Below are 18,083 nucleotides of genomic sequence, written 5' to 3' on the forward strand. Positions count from 1 at the left end.
GAAGGCAGACAGAAAGCGGGAAACTATGGACCAGTTAACCTAACACCTGTCATTGGGAAAATGCTGGAGTCCATTATTAAGGAAGCAGTAGCAGGACATTTGAGAAAAGCATTATTTAATCAAGCAGAGTCAGCAAGATTTTATGAAAGGGAAATCGTATTTGACAAATTTGCTGGAGTTCTTTGAGGATGTAACGAGCAGGGTGGATAAGGGGGAACCAGTGGATGTGGTGTATTTGGATTTCCACAAGGCATTCGATAAGGTGCCACATAAAAGGTTACTGCACAAGATAAAAGTTCACGGGGTTGGGGATAATATATTAGCCTGGATAGAGGATTGGCTAACTAACAGAAAACAGAGTCGGGATAAATGGGTCATTTTCCGATTGGCAAACAGCAACTAGTGGGATGCTGCAGGGATCGGTGCTGGGTCCTCAATTATTTACAATCTATATTAATGACTTGGATGAAGGGACCGAGTGTAATGTAGCCAAGTTTGCTGATGATACAAAAATGAGTGGGAAAGCAAATTGTGAGGACGATACAAAAAATCTGCAAAGGTATATAGACAGGCGAAGCGAGTGGGCAAAAAATTGGCAGATGGGCTACAATGTGGGAAAATGTGGTTATCCACTTTGGCAGAAAAAATAGAAAAGCAAATTATAATTTAAATGGAGAACAATTGCAAAGTGCTGCAGTACAAAGGGACCTGGTGGTCCTTGTGCATGAAACACAAAAAGTTAGTATGCAGGTACAGCAAGTAATCAGGAAGGCAAATGGAATGTTGGCCTTTATTGCAAGGGGGATAGAATATAAAAGCAGAGAAGTCCTGCTACAACTGTACAGAGTATTGGTGAGGCCACACCTAGAGTACTGCGTACAGTTTTGGTCTCCGTATTTAAGGAGGGATATACTTGCATTGGAGGCTGTTCAGAGAAGGTTCACTAGGTTGATTCTGGAGATGAGGGGGTTGACTTATGAAGATAGGTTGAGTAGGTTGGGCCTATACACATTAGAATTCAGAAGAATGAGAGGTGATCTTATCGAAATATATAAGATAATGAGGGGGCTCGACAAAGTGGATGCAGAGAGGATATTTCCACTCATAGGGGAAACTAAAACTAGGGGGCATAGTCTCAGAATGAAGGACCGCCCATTTAAAACTGAGATGAGGAGGAATTTCTTCTCTGAGGGTTGTAAATCTGCTGAATTCTCTGCCCCAGAGAGCTGTGGAGGCTGGGTCATTGAATATATTTAAGGCTTCCGCCTTATTTTTGAGCGATATGGAAATAAAGGGTTATGGGGAGCGGGCAGAGAAGTGGAGCTGAGTCCATGATCAGATTAGCCATGATCTTATTAAATGGCGGAGCAGGCTCGAGGGGTCAAATGGCTTACTCCTGCTCCTATTATGTTTCTTATGTTCTTAACCTCAAGCATTTGTCAAAAATCATCTGAACCCACGAGTATTATTTTGAATTCTCTCCTATTTTATCAATTAGACCCGACATGGTGGTGCTAAGTGAACCATATCATTTTATCCTTTCCCCTTTACTGATTGGATTTATGGTTTTATTTGTGGAGTGGGGCACCGTGTTAGCAGTTCTTTAACTGCTGATTAAAGCGAGGCTGACGGAAGAAACCATGCATCGCACACTGCTCGAGATACTGCAGTCTTAGCCCCTTGCAAGCTCCTGCAGAGTAGTGTATGATGACAGGAGGGGAGTCAAGGGGTTTGTGAAAGCACCACGACGTAGCAGGGGATAAAAAGGGTTGGAGACATCACCGCTACAAAATAGATTCAAGCTGTGTAGTGAGAAGTGTGAACCTGTTCACCCCAGCATGGCACACATACAACAGTCTACCAAAAGAATCTAGTGTATTTGCCATGCACTTATTTAAAGTGTAACTACCCATTAAGCGTGAAGACAAACTTACATAGTTGACACCTTGTTAGATATATGGCAAAAGGGGACTACAGATTGTGTAGAACATGGTAGAATGTGTAATATAAAGAAAACAGACTTGTATGTCAAATCTACTTTTCATTGTGATCTTTTTGAATTAAATATATACACAGACAGTAAATACTGGCAAACACTAAAGTGATTTTTAGTGCTGAATACATTTTAATGATCGCACTTGAAGAGAGAATGGCCCACTGTGAAACTATCAAGATTTACAGCAAGCTATAAAGTAGTGTACCTACCTAAATACTTCATTAAAAAAAGTAGCAATCGTACAATGCAGTTAACTCAAATACAAATTAATGATAGATACAGTTGCAAGATCAATATGTTGCCTCCATTTTATAAATACTATGGTTAGTTAAAGTTACTTTGAAATGTTCTCCTTTGTTTGTCCTAAATTCAAAATACACACAATACACACGCTGTGCCATCCTCACTGTGCTTCAATCAAAGGCACTTTTAAAATAGCCCTGAGGCTTTGAGAAAGTAGGGCACCAGAAGAGACCAGTAACACCAAAAGCTTTGCTCTCTTATTTTTACTTTATCTACATGCCATCAGTACCCTTCTGGAGGGCCAGTGTGAAAGAGCTGCACATTCTCTGCCCATCCAGCCCTACATTTTCAAGACCCACAGAGTCAAGCCCTGGGCGCCAGAGAGGTTATGCACATTGGCAGAAAAAAATCAAAGAGCAAGTTATTATTTAAGTGGAGAAAGATTGTAAAGTGCCGCAGTACAGCAGGACCTGGGGGTACTTGTGCATGAAACGCAAAAGGATAGTATGCAGGTACAGCAAATGATCAGGAAAACCAATGGTATCTTGCCCTTTATTGCAAAGGGGATAGAGTATAGAAGCAGGGAAGTCTTGCTACAGCTATACAGGGTATTGGTGAGGCCACACCCGGAATACTGTGTGCAGTTTTGGTTTCCATATTTACGAAAGGATATACTTGCTTTACATAGACATAGAAACATAGAAAATAGGTGCAGGAGTAGGCCATTCGGCCCTTCTAGCCTGCACCGCCATTCAATGAGTTCATGGCTGAACATGCAACTTCAGTACCCCATTCCTGCTTTCTCACCATACCCCTTGATCCCCCTAGTAGTAAGGACTTCATCTAACTCCTTTGGAGGCAGTTCAGAGAAGGTTCAACTTGGTTGATTCCAGGGATGAGGGGGTTGACTTATGAGGAAAGGTTGAGCCCCTACTCAATAGAATTCAGAAGGATGAGAGATGATCTTATCGAAACGTATGAGATTATGAGGGGGCTTGACAAGGTGGATGCAGAGAGGATGTTTCCACTGATGGGAGAGACTAGAACTAGGGGGCATGATCTTAGAATAAGGGGCCGTCCATTTAAAACAAACATGAGGAGAAATTTCTTCTCTCAGACAGTTGTAAATCTGTGGAATTCGCTGCATCAGAGAGCTGTGGAAGCTGGGACACTGAATAAGTTTAAGACAGAAATAGACAGTTTCTTAAACGATAAGAGGATAAGGGATTATGGGGAGCGGGCAGAGAAGTGGAGCTGAGTCAATGATCGGATCAGCCATGATCTTATTGAATGGCAGAGCAGGCTCGAAGGGTCGTATGGCCTACCCCTGTTCCTATTTCTTATGTTCTTATGTTTATGTTAGGTGCAGAGTTCATTTATTTTATCTCACATTGTACCGTGGGCAGTGGTAGGTCTGCATGTCTGCCACAGGGGACAAAACCATCAATATAAAAGCACCTCAAGACTCAGTGTACTGTCTCCTAATCTAACATTATTTTCAGGGCTTCAAAACCAAGGAATCCCTCCGTTCCACACTCTACTGGGTTTTAAACCCATCACCTAAAAGCTACTTCTTGATTTGTCTTTTCCTCTCTCCTAACCTTTTCAATCTTGGTGGTTTCCTGCACTATCCACCATGGCCTCGTAACAAGGTTCCTCCATAAAAGAGTCTTCTCTTAAGATATTTTGTATGGAGTGGACAAATATTTGATAGATATATTGTATCCATTTAAATCAATCTCAAACAAAATTGAAGGAGGGGAAAACTAGCCTCGGCCAATAATAAATAATCACTGAGTGCTCTAAGGTTGAGGTTAAGTTACTTAAAGTATATATGATTTTGTTCATTTCAATAAATGGTACTGGGTGTTCTTGCAAACGACTTTAAAGAAGCAGGGATGAGAGGAGTGCCTGAAAAGTGACAATTTTGAAATTGAGCAAGTGCAAGGTGAAGCTCTTGCCAGCCATAAAATTTCTTAAGTCTTATTGAAAATAAACACACACATTGTAAATGCTCACATTGTAGCAAAGGTTTCCAAATGCTTATTCTGGAAGCAAAATCTACCCTAAAACTCCCCAATTAGGTAACACTTGTACAAACCATTTCACAGTGCAGCTCCAGATTCACATCCCCCTTGCTCGTGTGGAGTCGGACATACCCCTTCTTTTTGACATAGCGGTAACGGACCTGGTCATCTTCAATTGCGTCTGCGAAGGAAAGTCGAGAACATAACAGAATCTTCCAAAAAGGGTACAGAGAAGTTTGAGTGATGAGCAGTTCAGATTATACCACAATCATTAACTTCACAATAAGGGGATTAGGAGCTAAAACATAAAGAAAAGGCCAAAGATTTTACATCCTGCCTAGCAAGGTGAAAAACCTACCCTTTAATATTATTCATTAAGAATGCAAATTGGGAGTCATTCTGATGTAGTCTGGGAATCTGTTAAAAGCATTGTATTACTGTTTATGTAGTGTGTTTCCAGCTATTTCACAGGCATCATTTTTCTAGTAATTGTATCACAGGTTTACTATTTTTGCTATTCTCTTTATAGTTTTCCCCTACTGTTACAGAATCGTACAGCACAGAAGACCATTAAGCCCATCGTGCCTGTGCCGGCTCTTTGCAAGAGCTTTCCAATTAGTTCCACTCCCTCGCTCGTTCGCCATAGCCCTGCAAATTTTTCCTTTTGAAAGTTATTATTGAATCTGCTTCTAGCACGCTTTCGCACCGTGCATTCCAGATCAGAACAACTCACAGCGTAATAAACAATTCTCATCTCGCCTCTCTGCACCCCTCCTCCTGAAGACAATGACTCCTTGCTGAATAATGGTTGCTGAGCACCAGCTACTCTCTGCTAGTTTGCTCAACTAGCTGTTAGTCATGTGCAAGCTTGGTGTGCTCTTTAGCTGGAGAGAATCACTGATTTTCTTCTTACTCAATTTATACACACATGAATTTTCAGGAAGGGGTGGGCGGGTGGGTCACTGAATAGTGGTCACGGGCAGACTCCTAACTCGGGCACCAATACCAATTGAAGTGCCCATGACTGCCGAAACTGGGAAAAGCTACCTTAGCACAGATCTGTAATCGAACAGTTGTCTGACTGGGTCAGCTACTCACAATATAATTTAATATTTTTTCAACCAAGGCTAAACAAATACTGTAGATATGTCAGATGCACTAGTATTGGGTGGAATTCCCACTTTCTCAGAACCCAAACTTCTGGAGTAGAAGTCTGCTCTTTCACCATTCAGGGTGAAACCCTTCGATTACCTCAGCTATGTAATCTGGCTATCTTAGCTGCCACCATTCATTCCAGAATGATTTCAGGCTTTGTGCCAATTTTGGTGGTGAGTTGTTTGATGTAAAGGGCAATGAAACTGTAGCTGGGAGAAAAACAAATTGGTGCTATAACACAGGTTCTAGACTTTTATATCATGTGGCGACAGGGGAGGCTTTGTGTGGCAAGCCTAACTACAATGTGTTGATTACATCTTTATGTGTCTGTATTGCATCTGATTACTTCAGAACCAATCAAGCCAGACTTTACTCCCATTGTGCGCGGAGGATGCTTAATGAAGATGAATGAATTGTAATGATTAATATACTTTGTCCTGCTGTGTCCTTTCTGATGTAATGCCTTCAGATTGTTATTTATTAATTCAAATGCAAATGAGATAAATTTATTTCAGAAAATAACATTTTTGGATATAGTGTTTGAGACATGGCATGTGGTAAGTGTAGCATGTTTGGGAGGAACAGGTGACTTTGGATCTATGGCTCCCAAAGCTCTCCACCCCTGGGGTTCTCCTCACCTCATATCTGGGTACATAGAGCACCATGTACTGAAAAACACCTGTGTTGTGCCATGTATAATGAAAGTCTCTGCACTATTTAGTAACTTGTAAAGAAATGTAAATGTATTTTCATCCGTTCCGTGTACTGCTTTCATCTGCATAGTGCTACATGTAACGTAATTCGTGATCGGCATTGAAATGTATCCTGAATGTAATATAAACCTGTTCTTACCTGCTCCATGTAATACCTTTATTTGCACAGTGCTACATGTAACGTGATTTACAGATTGTACTAAATTGTACCTTGAAATGAAATGTACGCTAGTGCATTGTATGGAACTGCTGTCAGCATCCAAATGAATTGTATGGAATTGCTGACTGCATGTACTGAACTATTTTCCAATGTATTGTGAAAATTTTATGTGAATAAAGTATATTTTTGAAACAAAACAAATATCTGGGTCTGTTGCACACTAACTGATAGAGATTGATTGCTGTAATTGGTCAACAGCTCCATTATCATTGTATCATACGACTATCAGGATGGTAGAAGACAAACGAGATAGACATTGGTCTTTTTTCATCCAGCAGTTCCTGTGTTCCTTATTTAAATTAACAGATAGGGAAAACCAACCCAGAGTTCTTCCCAGCTACAGATGCTTCCTTATCCCTCAGCTTGTTTCTCAGGGATTAACATGCCACTAACCAACTGAGTGGTAACCAAGCAACTAACCCCCCAGGTGTCTGTCATTGCCACGTGAGCCACCTGTTAGATGGTGAGTGAGTGCATCACAGGTTGACTTGAGCTTCAATTTATTTTGTATTTTCTCTGGCTTGATTGGTTCTGAAGTAACTGGATGAAATGCGTGTACATGAAAATGATGTCATGGCGCTGCAGATAGGCATGCCACACAAAGACTCCCAGTGAGAACATGAGTCTTACATGCACTCAAGTCCTACAACTCAATAGTGCAGCAGCAAGCAGCACCTTCTGGGTATTAAAGGGGATCATTTTTTAAATGACCGATTTGTAATGAAAATTTCTACACTAGAATAATAAAATGATGCAATACAGAAGGAGGTCAATCGGCCTATCGTGCCTGTGCTGGCTCTTTGGTAAAGCTATCCAATTAGTCCCACTCCCCTGCTCTTTCCCCATAGCCCTGCAATTTTCTCCCCTTCAAGTATTTATCCAATTCCCTTTTGAAAGTTACGATTGAACCTGCTTCCAACACCCTTTCAAGCAGTGCATTCAAAGTCATAATAACTCACTGTGTTAAAAAAATCTTCTCTCACCTCTGGCTCTTTTGCCAGTCACCTTAAATCTGTGTCCTCTGGTTATCAACCTTTCTGCCATAGGAAACGGTTTCTCCTTATTTACTCTATCAAAACCCTTTATGATTTTGAACACCTCTATTAAATCTCCCTGTTACTTTCTCTGCCCTAAGGAGAACAACTCCAGTTTCTCCAGTCTTGCCACATTACTGAATTCCCTCATCTCTGGTACCATTCTAGTAAATCTCCTCTGCACCCGCTCCAAGGCCTCGACATCCTTCCTGAAGTGTGATGCCCAGAACTGCCACCGTCAAAATTTCCTGTGCAAAAACCACCCAGGTGTCTCTGTTCCTGCACCTCCTTTAAAATTTTATCATTTAGTTTATATTGCCTCTCCTCGGTCTTCCTTCCAAAATGCATCACTTCACATTTCTCTGCATTAAATTTCATCAGCCATGTGTCTGCCCATTTTACCTGTCCTCCCGAAGTCTGCTACCATCCTGCTCACTGTTTACTATTTTTCCGAGGTTTGTGTCATGTGCAAACTTTTAAATTATGCCCTCTATACCCAAATCTAGGTCATTAAAATGTATCAAAAAGAGTGGTGGCCCTAATATCGACCCTTGGGGGACACCATTGTATACTTCCCTTCAATCTGAAGAACAACTGTTCACCACTTCACTTTGTATTTCTGACCCGTAGCCAATTTTGTATCCATGCCGCTACTGTCCCTTTAATCCCATGGCTTCAACCTTGCTAACAAGTCTATAATAGTGAAGTTTTATTTGGTTTCGCACAAATATAATAACTTGCATTTTTATAGCGCCTTTAACGTGGATAAAACTTCCAAGGTGCTTCACCAAGATGCAAGAAATAATAAACACCGACCGAAAGGATGACCTATTTGGAGGGTCGATCAAAAGCTTGGTTGAAAGATTTTAGGAAGGGTCTTGAAGAAGGAGAGGGAGATGAAAAGGCGGAGGGGTTCAGGGAAGGAATTCCAGAGTGTACGGCCGAGGCAGTTAAAGGCACAACTGCCAATGGTGGGGTGAAGTGAAGGGATGCACAAGAGGTCCGAGTCAGAGGAAGGGAGAGTTCTGGGGAGGGGTTTGTAGGGTTACAGGAGGTTACAATAATTGGGAGTGGCAATGCCACGAAGGAATATAAACACAAGGATGAGAATTTTAATTTTGAGGAGTTCGGGGACTGGAAGCCAATGTAGGTCAGCAAGGACAGTGGTGATTGGGTATTGGTGTGTGATACGTTATGGGCAGTAGAGTTCTGGATGACATTCTGGATGAACTATCAATAATAGTCAATGTTACAGACAAACCTGTTTAAAAGGGAGAGGGCAAAAGACGGAGAAAGACGAGGTGGGGAGAGAAGGGGACATGAAAGCTCCAGAGAAGGAACATGTGGTATGTGAGTAGGCAACAGAGACGAGGAAAAGAGTGTATGCGTTAGAGTTAGTCAGAGGGGGGGCAGGTAGAGTCGTACGAGACCAAGGGTGGGAAAAGAGAGAATGAGCGCAAGAGAGAGAGAGAGAGAGAGAGAGAGATACACAGGAGGGAAAAGGAAAGGGAAGAAAAAAGGTGTGGGTGTGGAAGAGAAGTGGGATTTGCGAGAGAGAGGTGCAGTGTAAAAAAGCGAGGTGGGAGGAGGGGGCGTGAATGAGGGGAAGGGAGAATGAACAATAGCATTTTCTATTTTTTCCCTTCTAGTCAATGTTCTTTGCTTTTCCTCCTAACACCGAGTATTTTGAGATACCTTTCTGCACGAGGTGCATTGTAGAAAAGCAATTTGATGTTCACTTGCTGAACTCAATGAAGGGTATTTTCACTGGAAAAGGAGAGAGTGAAGACAAAAGCGAGTGAGAGAATTAATAAACGGAATTTAAAATAGATCGCTGGAGTGGAGGAGGTGGTTTAGTCACAATGACACACTTTATTACAGTAATAAAACCGGACCATAGGGTGCTATGGAATCTTACTTTTCAGCTCTGTCTTGACATTCATTTTCTTGCTATTTGCAGCACCCATAACTGAACACAGGAAATCAATTTGCCTTTTGCTTGGCCCAAATACGGACAGCTTGCACTTCAAACTGAGCCATCCCAAATTAGTCAGTAATTGGTTGGCAGGTTGGAGACACAGAGTAAGGGTAAAGGGAATGTTCTCGGATTGGCAGAATGTGACAAGTAGTGCTCCTCATGGAGCTTTTCACCACCTATAAAATGACAGATAAAGGAATGAAGAGTTGTATATCCAAGTTTGCAGATGACTCAAAGTTAAGAGGCATAAGTTGTGTAGAATGGAACAGTAAGTTGCAAAGGGACGTAGACAGACTAAGTGAGTGGGCAAAACTATGGCTGTGTGAGGTCAATCAGAATATTTTCTTAATAGTGAGAGACTGGGATCTGTGGAGCAGCAAAGGGATTTAGGTGTCCAAGTACACAAATCACTAAAAGCTAGCGCACAGATATAAAAAATAATCAAAAATGCTCATTTAATTTTGGCCTTTATTGCAAAGGGAATTGGAATGCAAAATTGAGGAAGTGATAGTTTAGTTGTACAGAAGCTGGGTCAGGCCCCCACCTGGAGTACTGCGTTGAAGTGCACCAAACCTCAGGATGGCTATACTGGCCTTGGAGGGGATTCACTAGAATGATACCAGGATTAAATTATGAGGACACTTTGCATAAACTTGGTTTATATTCCTCGAGTTTAGAAAATTGACAGGTGATCTAATTGAGATTTTTAAAATGATAAAAAGATTGGATTGGGGAAATACAGGGAGGGAAATCATTTCCTCTAATGAGGGAATCCAGAACAGTGGGCATAATCTTAAAAGTTGGAGCTTGAACATTTAGGAGTGAAAACAGGAAGCATTTTTTTCACACAGGGTAGTGGAAATCTGCAACTCAAAATAATGTTGATGTTGAGTCATTTGACATCTTCAAGACTGAGGTCAATAGATTTTTGTTAGGCAAGGGCATCAAATGATATGGAGCAAAGATGGGTAAGTAGATTTGAGGTACAGATTAGCCACAATCTAATAGAATGGCAGAATAGGCTCAAGGGGCTGAATGGCCTACTGTTCCGATGTTCCTGGATCTGTCATATGAATGCGAACCTAAAAAGTGAGCCTGCTACAAACAACTATCTGCAACGCAGAGAACTTGCTAAGTAAACGAGAGACAAGTTTGGATTTCAGATTTTAGTTTCTACCTTCTGAGGCACAGAATCTGTTCTGTGATGCACAAGCATATAAATCTAACTGAAGGGGTCAAAAATAGGTCTTTGAAGTAGAGCCCTCAGCGAGGTTCTCATTCATCACAGGCAGTATAAACTGACAGGCTGGGCCCTGTATGAACCCCGGATATGAGGTTCCACTTCAAACAACATCCGCCTCTTTGATGAGACTGACTGATTAGTAGTGAGTGGGGGGAGGAGGGGGGTGCATGCACATAAAGAACATTTTTGAACCTGCTCTATGAAGGTGCTTTGGATTAATGATTAATAGCCACAGGGTCATATTTCCCACCTTTCAATCCTCAGAAGGTCTATAGATTTGAAGATGCACCTTTAGCAGAATGAAGCACTTTGGAATTAGTACCAGGAAATAAGATCTATCCCAGAGCCTTGCACTACGCGAGGAAAAATATAATGCTGTTCTGCTTCTGCATCTGATTAGCATAGTAAAGGAGAAAGCACATTCAACAGCAGCAACAAGTGGGGACTTGTTGTAAATGCTGAACGTGGACCTGTAATTTGTCATTGCCGCTTGTTTAGCCCATGGTGTAGATGTGCTTTTTATTATTTTACTTAATGCATGGATGGAAATCAAACATAATTATCATTTCCTGGAATCTCTGTGGTCTGTTAAAGCTTCAAAGCAACAAAGGCAATCAGGGGTTCCAAGTCAGAGTGATCACAAACTACATATACTGTCAACCAAGGCTTACAGGATCTGCAAGTACCCTGTACCGTAAATCACAACAGCCCCCCAAACCCACCAGAACACACCGTAAATAAGAGCATCTTTTCTAACCCACCGGAACATACTATACATCAGAATGATCCTTCCAAAATCAACGGAATATATTGTAAACCAGAATGTAACTCCCAACCGTTTGCAAAAGAAGAGGACGAAGACAAGAGCCTGTGTGGGATTTAATGAGGGGGTGGTAGTCAGTGACAAACTTTACTAAAATAATGCAAGCAGGATCACAGGGTGCAATGGGAGCTTATTTTACAGTTCAGAGACCCCCAAGCCCTAATTAATCTGGTGATGACCGTTATATTCTTGGTATTTGCAGTACCCATGACTAAATGCTAAGGAAATCAATTTGTTTTTGTTGCTCCAGTGATCTACAATTAAATCATTTTCCCATATCCTTCAGCAAAATATTTTCTGACATTTTGGTCCCTTTTAATTAACTTTGCCCTTCTTTAGCATCCCCCACCCCCGCAAACCCTCACACCATTCCTGTGCCAAGAGGGTTCAGAGGGCCTCTGCCCAGGATTCCGGAGACATCTGTGAACTGTGTGGATAAGGTCAGGGTGCCCTGCTCAAGGACCATGTCCTCCCATAGAAAGTCAATCAGGTCTGACCTGAGTACGCCCTTCTGATGGCAAACGCAGGAAATTGCCATGAAAGATTAGAGGCAAGAACCCATGCCCTACTCCTTAGTGACACAGTTCACTAGAGCACCAGAACACTAAATCACCATAAATAAGTTTATCAAGTACTTTTCACAGCAAGAACTTTATACAGGTATTCAGTTAGAGATTCAACAGCACTTCCAGTGCGCCAGCGCAGCCTTCGGACGCCTGAGGAAAAGAGTGTTCGAAGATCAGGCCCTCAAATCTGCAACCAAGCTCATGGTCTACAGGGTTATGTAGTGATACCCACCCTCCTGTATGGCTCAGAGACGTGGACCATATACAGTAGACACCTCAAATCGCTGGAGAAATACCACCAACGATGTATTTGCAAGATTCTGCAAATCCCCTGGAAGGACAGACGCATCAACGTTAGCATCCTCGATTAGGCTAACATCCCTAGCATCGAAGCACTGACCACACTCGACCAGCTCCGTTGGGCAGGCCACATTGTTCACATGCCTGACACAAGGCTCCCAAAGCAAGCGCTCTACTCGGAACTCCTACATGGCAGGCAAGCCCAAGTGGGCAGAGGAAACGTTTTAAGGACATCTTCAAAGCCTCCTTGGTAAAATGCAACATCCCCACTGGCACCTGGGAGTCCCTGGCCAAAGACTACCCTAAATGGAGGAAGTGCATCCTAGAGGGTGCTGAGCACCTCGAGTCTCGTCACCAAGAGCATGCAGAAACCAAGCGCAGGCAAAGGAAGGAGCATGCGGCAATCCAGTCCCACCCACCCTTTCCTTCAACAACTATCTGTCCCACCTGTGACAGAGACTGCAACTCCCGTATTGGACTGTTCAGTCACCTAAGAACTCACTTTGAGTGGAAACAAGTCTTCCTCGATTTCGAAGGACTGCCTATGATGATGATAGGTAAGAAAAATCTTTTGGACAGGTATGCATTATTATTCGATAGGACTGCAAATTCAGCATTATACGTCACTGTTATTAACAGTTTGCTAGGTGGAGGGGATATGGAAGAAGGAAAATAACAAAGAAAACGGGTACAGAGCCATTTGGGCTAGCTCTGTCCAATAGGCATCACTTGAAATAGAGACTGGACATTACGCAATCATCTCACCTACATGAAAGGGATTCACAATGAGGAATGCGTAATGTTACTGAAGAGGCGATTTGGTGAAAGGGAACCAAGTCACAGGCAGCGTATTGCCCTGTTAGAGAGGGCTAATACTGGGACAGGAGAGGTGGCATGTTCTTGTGCAGGCGGGATTTGCTGCTCCAGTAATGAGATTTTCTTTATTCATTCTTAGGATATGGGCATCGCTAGCAAGGCTAGCATTTATTGCCCATCCCTAGTTGGCCTGGAGGTGGTGGTGCTGGGTCTCCTTCTTGAACCGCTGCAGTCCGTGTGGTAAAAGTGCTCCCACAATGGATATGCGCATGTCTGTGCTTATATTTTGAGTTGCGATTTTGATCCTATTGCATGATTGTCAATCATGTTCTTTGTTACTTCTTTCAACACATTGATTAGCTTCAGTCAGCAATTTACGAATTAGAAGAGATCGAAATAATTTGAATTAATACAGCACCATATCATGTTCTCAGGACATCCCAAAGTGGATTACAACCAATGGATTACTTTTAAAGTGCAATCACTGTTATGTAGGCAAACACAGCAGGGTGCACACATCATGGCTCCACAAACAGGAAATAAATGAGCAGATAATTGTTTTTAGTGTTGGCGGGGGGGGAGGGGGGAAAAGAGCGTTGACTGCGACATCATTTTTGATTACGGCCAACGGATCTTTTAACATCCTGAGCAAGCAGATTGGTCCTCAGTTTAACATCACATGCAAAAAAATGACCCCTTCAACCAATGTTCCCTTTAATTTATTTTTCGTGTGAAGTCTCTTTAAATTGCTGCCCATTCAAATTTTGCGCAATCATGGTTTTTACAAAGCAAAAGCCGGTGAGCGGTCTGCGCGGGACGTCGCATCCGCGTAGCTTCAAGGGAACATCGCCTCCAACAATACAGTACTCTATTGGTGTCAACCAAGATCACCTGCTCCAACTCCCTAGTGGGATTAGAACCTTCAGTGGCGAGAATGGGACAAAAAAAATTGAGGCTCGGTCAATTGAAAATGTAAAAATACAGATTGATAATTTGTTAGGTAAGAGTATTATGGGATATGGAACCAAGATGGGTAAATGGGGTTAAGATACAGATCAGCCAGGATCTAACTGAATTGCAGAATAGGCTTGAGGGGCTGAATGGCCTACTTCTGCTCCTATGTTCGCTACCAACTGAACCAAACTGACACATTAAAAAGCTCTGCTCGATTTTCACAACCATACTACAAGTTTTTAAACTGGAGTCCCTGGAAGCTACAGGGTCCACAAGTCCATCGGATTTCTAGACTCTTTTGTTTTGGATGACTTACTAACACATTATTTCTGTTGCTGTATATATTAATCATTTTCTGTTAGAATAGTAGAGTTTTCTTTTGGGCAGTTGATGCAGTCTTTCGGAGGTTAGAACAGGGGGTCCCTAGTTGTCAATAATGGCATTGGGTTTCTCCCATACTGAAAAGTTTGAAACCGCTAATGACCACAAATTATACAGGCCCACTTTTGTGTAACTGCACATCATCATACCTTATGATTATTTTTCAGACTCTGTCCTCAATTTTACAGACAAACCTAAAAAAGGTTATGACTGTTTTAAGAACTTTAACCGCAAGAGACTATTCTAGCAGCATTATCAACACTAAATTTAATTAACTTTGATTTTGCATTGTTTTGCTGTGTGTGATTCATGAGGTAAAAAGGGCGGGAGTTAGATTGTTGTCTCATTTATATCTGCAAATTGCATGCATTGAAGTAACAGTGCAAAGTTATTAAGCAACAACTTGTATGTATATATCTAAAATCCCGTGTGTTTGCAGTACTGTTCCAGCTTACTGCCTATTCTTCACTCCATTCTTGACATAAACCTCAAAATCCAACATTCCTTTACTGAGCCGCAAAGCACTGTTTAAGTGTACCGATCATCAATATTCTCAATCTAAGCCTTCAAATATTGACACGCAGAGGTGCACATGACCACTGAGCTCTGTGTGCTAATTAAACAGCATATTCTGGTTTTAATTGGATAAGTGGCAAGACAGTGGTGAACAACCTCCAACTTTGACACTCCTAACTAAGAGAGACTTGAACCCATTATTTAGAGTAGCTGGAGTAACTAATCCAATTACCTGCTTCATGCGTAGTTTCTGGCATCATTGCTGTGGATGTGAAGGAAGCAGAGACTTTTCCCGTGGAGTAATGTGCCTGTGGGAAGGAGCAACAATGATTCCATCAAATCCAATTTTTTCCAAAATGTGATTTTGACATATGAGAGGGTGATCTCATGCTGCTTGCTTGGCTTGTTTCCTATTAACTAAAACAGTCACACAATACACACATCAGAAAGACAAAGCAGGAGTTTTAGGGATATCATGCTCAGATTATGCTGGGATGAACACCTGCTTGATTGTACGCCAACTCAGTCATCTTTATACTGTAGCAGCACAGAACACATTCTTTACTTTATGTTGCATAGAACAGAGCATCAGCTCAAGATTTGAGGTTGATTTCATGTACAAGCCATACTGCATATATTTACTGACATACAAATGAGCTTGAAGGTGCAACCTAAATACCAGGTTTCGTGGCACATCCCAGTACATAAACATTCGCTGAGACGTCATCCAGTTATGTTTTAAACGAGCAACACAGCGCAGTGGAACCCTACCATGGAGCAAGTAGCCTCTGGAATGGTCCAGGCATCGGAAACGCTGTTTCAAGATGCCAATGGTGAAATGTTATTCTACTCACAGCAGACAGACGGGCTGATTCAGAGATCTTTGGGTGAAATGGTGCTGGGACTGCCATTCCCACAAGATTCTGCAATACTGGTGTGAGATGATTTTGCTGGATTCAGTCAGCACAGCTGTTGCACATCATTTGTGTACAGTCCCATCATGTTTTTCAGCGCAATAGAATGTGCTGATTGAAGGGGGGGGGAGGGGGAATATCAAGAGAGCAGCAACTATTTAAGAGCTCCTGCCCCACTTCAAGGCAACTTCTGTTTTGGCTCCACCAAAGCGGCCAGGTCAATGGGCTCAATTTTGCCCAAGCCTGTTTTCTGGCATATTGCCAGAGTTACGGCCGATTTTCTAGGCCAGAAATGCGCCGGAAATAATTTGCCAAAGTTTCCCTGATCTATAATTCGAAGTTGATGCCGCGCAGCGTGTCTAGTCACCTCGGGGGGTTGAGCCTGCTGTCTGCGCCGAAAAACGATGCCACACCTTCTGCGCATGCGTGGAATAAAGTTACGTTTCTGACATCGTTGCAGTGAACGCGCATACGCAGTACAGCTCCGAGTTGGCAATCGGCCATCTTTAAAAAGCCAGTTGTGTGTGTTACAAGTGCTATGTGAGAGCATTGGAAAAATCGCAGCTACAGCAGTACAAGATGTAACGCGGTGCAAGGACCAAGAATTTCTTACAGAATGAAGTGGAGGCACTAGTTACTGTGATTGAGAACAGATGGCAGGAACTGGACACCAGCAGAGGTCATATAAAAGTTCCACCCAAAGAAATAAGAAAAGCTGCTGCTGCCTCATTATAGCTAAGATATGCAGCACACAACAGTGAACTGACCAACAATCTCAGGGGAATACAGCAAGTAGCCTCCGGAATGGTCCAGGCATCGGAAATGCTGTTTCAGGATGCCAATGGTCCTCTCTATGATGCTGCGCGTTGCAATGTGCAACATGTTGTCTTCATGATCAGCTTCCGTCCGGGTTATGCTTAGAGGCGTCATGAGCCAGGTGGCAAAATCCTACACTTTGTCTCCCAGCTCTGCCCTTCTGGCTGCTGCTGAAACATGGCTGATATAAGGCAAGAGTATGAACGCATCATGGGTGCTCCCAGGGTATCTTGCATCGATTGACATGATATGATGCATGTCCTCAGACACGAACTGTACATTAATGGAATGAAAGCTTATTCTGTTCCTGTGCATCTCGGAATCCTCCAAAGGTGCTCGCAAGGCGATGCAGCCCTGTACCTTTGGGAAGCCAGAAATCCTGGAGAAGCCCATAGCCCTGTCATGCATTGCTTGAGCGGTCATGGGGAACTTTATGAAGTAATTCCTCCGCGCATACAGTGCAGCTGTCACCTGGCGAATGCAGACATGTGTTGCATGTTGAGGGATGGTGTACACATCCCCAGTTGTAGCTTGAAACGAGCCGGAAGCATAGAATGAAAGTGCAGCTGTAACCTTCACTTCAACTGACAAAGCAGTCCTCATGATGCTTCTAAATTGCAGGTCTGCTTTGACCAACTCACAGATCTGTTACAACTTCTTTACAGAAACGCAGCCTTCTGACACAGTCTGCATCACTCAGGTAGAGATATGAGCGCCTGTCTCGATATACCCGAGGTGGGTAAGGCCTCCTGCCCAGCACCCTACGGGCTCTGATGTTGCTGATGCGATGACGTCGAATCAATTGTATCCTACGTAGCACCATGATACAGAAGGCTCGCACAAGGTATGGTATTGTCAGTATTGCCCCCATATTTAAATTTTACCTTTGAAAGAAGCTCAAAATGGCAGGAAAGCAGGCAGAACAGGTTCACAGTTCTCTCTCCCCAAGGTCTGTATGGCTGGATCACACCCTTAACTAATTGCAATCTTGCAACTTCTCCCCATTCTTGCTACGTTGACAGGTAAAAAAAGTTGAACTTTATTATTGATTTTTGCAGTGTTCTTGACTTCCTCCAAAATCGTTGATTAAAATCAATGGTCTCTTTCAGTGCCGATTTGTCAATGTGTGCTGGTTTTCTTAAATGCCCAGAAGGTTTTTCGGGAGTGGCCAGTTACGACGACCTAGGAGGAAGAAATTTTGGCCAAACTGCGAAAAATTATAAAAACTAGCGCAGACATGCACAAATACACCAAAAAAAACAGCGCGCGCAAAAAGAACACGCAATGACCCGGGAAAATTGAGCCCAATAATGTTCTTGAAGTCTTAGATTTTTCTCTGTAGTGGGGGGAAAGATTTTTCTCATTCATACCTTGATTGAAGTTTGGAA

At 42.5% G+C, this 18,083-nt stretch overlaps 1 protein-coding gene across 3 annotated transcripts in view; it reads right to left on the reverse strand.

Moving 5' to 3' along the window:
- ppil2 (peptidylprolyl isomerase (cyclophilin)-like 2) overlaps positions 1 to 18,083 on the reverse strand; it is a 371,889-nt gene that overhangs the window by 166,286 nt on the left and 187,520 nt on the right. For all 3 annotated transcript variants that reach the window (XM_070887580.1, XM_070887579.1, XM_070887581.1), the window contains 2 exons: positions 15,198 to 15,273; positions 4,341 to 4,447 (listed from right to left, as the gene is read on the reverse strand). In XM_070887580.1, coding sequence (XP_070743681.1) covers positions 4,341 to 4,447; positions 15,198 to 15,273 — 183 coding nt within the window. The remainder of the gene's footprint in view (positions 1 to 4,340; positions 4,448 to 15,197; positions 15,274 to 18,083) is intronic.

Source organism: Pristiophorus japonicus, chromosome 8 (genome assembly GCF_044704955.1).
Source record: "Pristiophorus japonicus isolate sPriJap1 chromosome 8, sPriJap1.hap1, whole genome shotgun sequence".
Lineage (NCBI taxonomy): Eukaryota > Metazoa > Chordata > Chondrichthyes > Pristiophoridae > Pristiophorus > Pristiophorus japonicus.